The sequence below is a fragment of the Sceloporus undulatus genome, chromosome 1 (genome assembly GCF_019175285.1).
Source record: "Sceloporus undulatus isolate JIND9_A2432 ecotype Alabama chromosome 1, SceUnd_v1.1, whole genome shotgun sequence".
NCBI classification, from domain to species: domain Eukaryota; kingdom Metazoa; phylum Chordata; class Lepidosauria; order Squamata; family Phrynosomatidae; genus Sceloporus; species Sceloporus undulatus.
The window spans coordinates 7,348,521-7,355,305 of record NC_056522.1 but is presented as its reverse complement, the minus strand read 5'-3'; the positions used below and the strand labels follow the sequence as shown (position 1 = coordinate 7,355,305).

Below are 6,785 nucleotides of genomic sequence, written 5' to 3'. Positions count from 1 at the left end.
AACATACAGGCAGACCAAGGAGGATGTCTATGTGCAACAACCCTCTATGCAAATCACCAGGCCAATCAGGATGGTTACTAATATGTAAGAACCCTCTACGTATACAGCCAGCCCAATCGGGATGCCTAGTTATGAACAACAATCCTGTATACATATGACCCAGTTAAGCATGGTGCCTAGTTATAAGTAAGAACTCTCATTGCATACAGCTAAGCAAATCAGGGTGCCCTGTTATGAGCAATAACCCTGTAAGCTTACCAGCATGCTAATCAGGATGCCCAGTTATCAACAACAACCCTGTATGCATATGGCCAGGCCAATGAGGGTGCCATGTTATGAGCAAGACCCACTATGCATAGGGCCAGACCAATCTAAATGCCTAGCAATGAGCAAGGACCCTTTGTGAATACAGCCAGGCCAATCAGGGTTCTAGATCATAAGGAAGAATAATCTACATATCTAGGCACTTTGTCTTTAGTGCAAAACACAGCACCAGTGAATTGTGTGGGCCTGGGACATGTCCAGATAGTTAAACCTACCTATTCCTCACATGTTTTTCTTTCTCTTTGGCTTGATTATTGACTCAGCTTTAACAATTTAAATTATTTATTTAATCAATTGGAAAGTGTGTCTTCCTTTCATAATTTTTCTCCTTCTGCTTGGCATGGGACATCTTGTTTGTGACTCCAAGGACCAGCTCTGCACACATACTTGATGCCCAAAGACATGCCAACGTCCAATTCATCAAAAATCCCATGCGCCCTTCCCACTAGTGTTCTGGAATTTTCTTTTTTAAATCTGCCATTTCCTCAAGCAGTCAGTGCTCAAGATACATCAGGCTCTGGCTGGTATTGCCTTTCTGTGGATGTGTAAAAGTCTTCAAGGATAGTCTGGAGGTGTTCAAATGTTGGCCTTTCATTTGGATTCTGCATCCAGCATTTCATCATTATTGCATAAAGTTCAGGTGGGCAAGAGTCCGGGCAGGGCATTCGATATCCCCGTTCTAGATTCTGGATAACTTCAGGATTGGTCATAGCTGTGGAAAAGAAAGAAAGACTTATAACTTGTGTCCGCTTATGGGCAGCACCACAGTTCAAGAAGAACATTGACAAGCTGGAATGTGTCCAAAGGAGGACAACCAAGACGATGAAAACTCTGGAAACCACCAAAGCCCTATGAGAAACAGATGAAATAGTTGGCTATGTTTAGCTTGGGGAAGAGAAAATGGAGAAGTGATACAATAACTATGTTTAAATATCTGAAGGGATTTCACACAGAAAATGGAACAAGCTTGTTTTCTCCTGCTCCAGACTAAGACACAATTTAATCAATTCCATCTGTAAAACCAAAGATCCTACCTGAACATTAAGAAGAACCTACTGACAATAAGAATTATGTGATGATGGAACAGACTGCCTCAGAAGGTAGTGGACTCTCTCCTTCTTTGAAGACTTTTAAAGCAGATATCAGGAAGCCATTCATCCCGTCTGATCTTGGATGCTAAGCAGGAGCAGCCCTGGTTTGTACTTGCATGGGAGATGGCTAAAGAATATCAGGTGCTGCAGGATGTATTTCAGAGGAAGGAAATGGAAAAACCACCTCTGAGTAGTCCTTGCTTAAGAAAGCCTTAGGAAATTCATGGGGTTTCCATAAGCTGATAGGCAATCTTTGATGGCAGGGTAATGGAGGATTTTGCTACATGTCAGGGAAACAAACCACTGTGGTTTGGGCACGTTTCAGGTGGTTTTGAGGAGGGGAGAATTGAGTCTGGGGCCTTTGAGGGGCTTCTAGGGGGCTTCCATGGCCACACAAGGGATGTCAAGGGCCTCATGTGGCCCTCAGTTTTCCCATCTCTGCTACAGATAGACAGACAGTGACAGGCATCCTCCAGAGGTCTCTACATGTGATGCCATTGCTTTTCATCCAGCCATAGGAGAAGAGCTGAACAATTCTCTTCTACTTTATTGAGCGGCTTCTCAATGGATGCTCCCAGACTCTGAAATTTCCTTCCGAGAAAGTCTAGATGGGCATCCTCCAGACCATCCAGCAGGCCTTTGAGAACTGATTTGGTTTTTTTTAGGGGAAACAGGCCTTGTATAATATGTTGGATTTTTATCTGATGTTGTTTTTGTTTAAACTTATTTTAAACAGTATTATATCTTTTAATGGTTTCATTCCTTTTTAAAAAACTTTTGTATGCTGTTAATTGTTAATGTTTGTTTTAAGTGTTGCAGGCCACTTTGAGTCCCAAAATGGAAAAAAGTTGAGATGTAATTGACTGACTGACTGATTGATTGATTGATTGACTGAGTGAGTGACTGTGCGTTGTGTGCCTTCAAATCATTTCCAGTTTATGGAAGTCATTTTCAGTTTATCACAGGGTTCTTTTGGCAAGATTTGTTCAGAGGTGGTTAGACTTTGCTTTCCTCAAAGACTGAGAGAGTGTGACTTTCCAAATGGTGACTTGCCATGATTGAGTGGAGATTTGAAGCCTGGCCACCCAAAGTCCAACAGTCAAACCATTGCACCACACTGTTACTACTATAGTTATACAACTGGGGCCTCATCCCCACTACACAATAAACCAGTTTGCAAACGGATCTGAAATGGTTTAAATGACCCTTGTTTGCACTTGGACCGATTCCCTGACACAGTTTGTGAAGGGACCCCCAGCACTAAACCCATTTAAAGCACTTCTTCTGGATCCACTGAATTCCTTGCGTCTTTTGCAATGAATCAGTTCAGTGCTAGTGTGAACAAGCTGCAGATCTGAATCAGTTCCCTGTGGCACAGTCAGCCCTGTGATGCGACTCCATGTTGAATCGATTCATTGATGAATGTGAACGCAAAATGGATTAAATTGAAATGGATAAGGTTTGATTGCTGCGTGAATATTGTGAAGGCCTATTCAGTGCTAAGTCGCTTCATTGATTCGACTCAAAAATTGGTTTATTCTGTAGTGGGAATGAGGCCTATAATAATAGAAGAAACAATAAGTAGTGTTATCATACAAAAAGTTAAAAGAAATATAGCTAAAAATAAATCAAATTCCAAGTATGGTAGGTTAGATTAGATTAGTGTTAATTTTAAATTAATTTGTGTGTGTATCATTATATGTATTCTGATATTTGTTTTTTATTTTTTATTTCTATTTTTCTTTTCCTTACTTTTTCTCATTTTTGTTTATTCTTGAATATTTTGCCAAAAATAATTAAAATGGGATGTATGTAATGTGCGTGTGTGCATACATCCATACACACACACACACCCCAAATTCAAAAGTCAAAAATATAATCAAATTATTCATATGATTAAAACTAGTTAAAACACATAGCTAACAGACAAAATTGCTAGCTTTTGGATGGTTCCGTTGGGGGGGGGGGGCGGATTTGGGTTGTTGTAGAATTAGTAGTCTATTCCAACCTCTGCAGTGATTTTAAAAAGTGAGCTGCAATAGCATAAGACCCACTTACGCGATTGTAATTCACCAATCAGATGCCAAACTATATTGTTATAATTTATAAGCTCAATTGAGTCCTGGTGTTTGGTAGAAAGTGAGGTGTAAATAAAGTGTAAGAGGCAAAGGAGAAGCAGCAACAGCAGTTGTGGATTCCTCTATGTTAGGGGATTAGAAAATGGCCCACAGCCAGACTGTTATCCAGCATGATTGTTAGAGATCATACATACCTTCTTTGGAGGTCTTTAAGCAGAGGCTGGATGGCCATCTGTCGGTTAAGCTTCGATTGGGATTTCCTGCATGGCAGGGGGTTGGACTGGATGGCCCTTGGGGTCTCTTCCAACTCTACGATTCTATGATTCTGTGATTCTATCTCTGTTCCTGAACTAGCTGGTCTCTCTACACTGAAAAGGAAGTACATGGCCAGTTGTGTATGTGTGTATGAACACACATGCATGCACAGGTTTATGGGGGTGGGAGGTGTTGGCAGCACCTATTTATTCAAGAAATAATATTTCCTGCCATGTCTACCCATGTCAATTCATACTCATCACTACCTGTTTCATGAACAACAGAAAGGATCTTTTTGATAGGAGTGATGGACTTGTGAAAAGCAGGCAATGCACTAAGGTCCAGTGACAATGCGAAGCTGATGAGATCTTTGCAAACACAGCTGGTGCACTGTGGTCTCTGAATTAAGTGCACCAAACCTAGTCTGGCATTAAAACTTCAGGTTTGAGATAAACATAGGAAGAAACCGCCTACTGAGATCCAGAGCTTGGATATGTTACGTTTTTTGGATCACAGCATCCCAAAGCCCCAGTCAGCACAGTAAAGCGGAGATATTGGGAATCATAGTTCCTCAAAAGAGCATAAGTATACTGTACCTGGATAAGGACACCTTCCATAAGTGATGATTTCTGTTAAAAGAATCCCAAAAGACCAGACATCAGATTTGATGGTGAAAATCCCGTAGTTAATTGCCTCTGGCGCTGTCCATTTGATAGGAAATTTGGCACCTGTTGGAAACAGATCAGTTCAGAATGAGAAGCTAACACAGAAAATGGTAAAAGAACTCAGTATTTTAGTGTACATCTCAAGTCTCCAGGCTTTATAAGAGTCTGCTTTCTCCTGTATAAATTTGCCCCCGTCTTTCTGTTCAGGACTGCACTCTGATTACTATACCTTGGTCTAATGAAACTTGTATGATTGCATTGTAAAGCTTTTAATGATTTTTAATGGTTTTATGTTTTTAATTTAGTATTTTTTACAATTTACATTTTTGACTTGTTATATCAATGTATGGTTTTAATTGTTTTTTAATATTGTACAGTTTTGTTGTTGCTGTTTTAAAGAAACTTTTGTGAACCGTGTTGGCAGACCTTGCATACCTCGCGGTATTTTGGGGTACAAACATTTTGTTATAGCAGCATTTACATAGAGGCTAAAAAGCATGGACCTGGAAAGGTCATGATGATCTTTAAGTGAACTTCTCATGACTGCTCACATAAGATCTGGGGGCATGAGGAAAGGACCTCTGTGACTTAATGGCTGTGAGTATTGCTGCTCCCCAGCCCCCTGCCATGTGCATTTCCTCTTGAAGATCAAAGATAAAGACGTCTGTCATCCTAAAGTAGTAAACTAATCTCTCTGCAAATCCACATCATATTTCCCAACACCTTATACTGTCCCAAACTTCCTGGGATTGTTCTGATGTTATCATTTCTTGATTAAATCAATGCCATTGCCGTCAACCAAAAATATTCTTTTTGTAACTTTGAAGTTAAAACCATCACCCAGCTGGGAATCCCATTGTTTCTGTGATTCCTGGAAAATCAACTCCAACAGCCTCAAGACACAGATTGGCCCATTAATATGCCCACTTTGTGCACTCCCACTTTGGTCTCGTTTGGAATCAGGCAGAAACAAGAGAGAGGGCCTTCTCAGTGGTTGCTCCCAAGCTTTGGAACTCCTTCCTAAAGAAGCCAGGATGGCGTCATCCCTACTATCCTTCCAATGGCAGGTAAAGACGTTTTTGTGCAGTCAGGCCTTTTAAGCTGATAAGCGCTGGGTTTTTAATGTTGTGCTATATACATTTTAATGGTTTGTATTTTAAACATGTTATATTTTAATTTATAACTGTTTTACCTTTTAAAATTGTTTAACTGGTTTTAAAAATTTATATTTATATATTTTAATATTGTCGTACTGTTTTAAAATTGTATTGATTAATACTTGTTGTTCGCCGGCTTGAGTATAAGAAAATAATAATAATAATAATAATAATAATAATAATAATAATACAAATCCTGACAGATTCAAGCTAGACCCCTCATGACTGCTGTTTGTGCCACAATTTCCCCTTGTTTGGGAAAGGTGGCATAGAAATGAGATGAACTAATTGAAATAAATAAATAAATAAATAAATCTAATTTGTTAATATTTTTATGCAGATTATTCCTGACTTTCACCTCCTAGTCTGAATATGTTTGGCTTCCTGGAATCTGCATATTACCAGATGGCTGCAGATTCAGTCAAGCACACACACATACACACCTCTAAAAAGAATATAAGGCGGGGGGGGGGGGGAGCATTTCTCAAAGCTGTGCAAAAACAGAGTCCCAGTTTCCTTTGCAAACAATGCAAATACATGTAAACAATGTGAATTTTTTAAAAAAAATATATAATGAAGAGCCTTTAAAATTTACACCACTTCAAAAAGTACATTTAAAAAGGGATGAATTTTTGTCCCATTAAATAGAAAAAAAGCAGATGGAAGCAGGCACAGAATGAATGTAAAGAAAGGTAAAAGGAAGAAATGCAGAGATGCTAACTTCAATGGGCATCTGTTCTCTGGCATGGGCATTCATTCCATATTAAGTTTAAGTTAATCACAGCTTGAAAATATCATTAAAAAGTATAAATTCCAAATAGCAAACCTTGATTTTCCATTTTATATAAGGGACACCATTTTGCTCTGCCATTATATTTAATGGGACTTGAGCATCCACAGATTTTGTTATCCACAGGGGATCCTGGAACCAAACCCCAGCGGATAACAAGGTCCCACTGTATCTGTCTGTTTACATGTATAGGGTTTTTCAGTTGCATTTCTCTGCTCAGACAGATTTATTCGATGATATATATTTCTGCAGGGTATTTCCCCCCAATAGGATTACAGTTCCCAGAATCCATGACCAGTGGCCATACTAGCTGAGGGTTTCGAATAGTTATAGCCCCATGCTTTGGAAAAGTTGTTGCTGCACCTACACTATAGAATTATTATTATTATTATTATTATTATTATTATTATTATTATTATTATTAT

At 39.1% G+C, this 6,785-nt stretch overlaps 1 protein-coding gene across 1 annotated transcript in view; it reads right to left on the bottom strand.

Moving 5' to 3' along the window:
- Nucleotides 1-635: 635 nt before the first annotated feature.
- Nucleotides 636-6,785, bottom strand: part of BLK (BLK proto-oncogene, Src family tyrosine kinase) — a 45,701-nt gene continuing 39,551 nt past the window's right edge. Inside the window, exons 12-13 of the mRNA XM_042446974.1 lie at nucleotides 4,345-4,476; nucleotides 636-1,036 (exon numbers count right to left, since the gene is read on the bottom strand). Coding sequence (XP_042302908.1) covers nucleotides 825-1,036; nucleotides 4,345-4,476 — 344 coding nt within the window. The 3' untranslated portion in view covers nucleotides 636-824. The remainder of the gene's footprint in view (nucleotides 1,037-4,344; nucleotides 4,477-6,785) is intronic.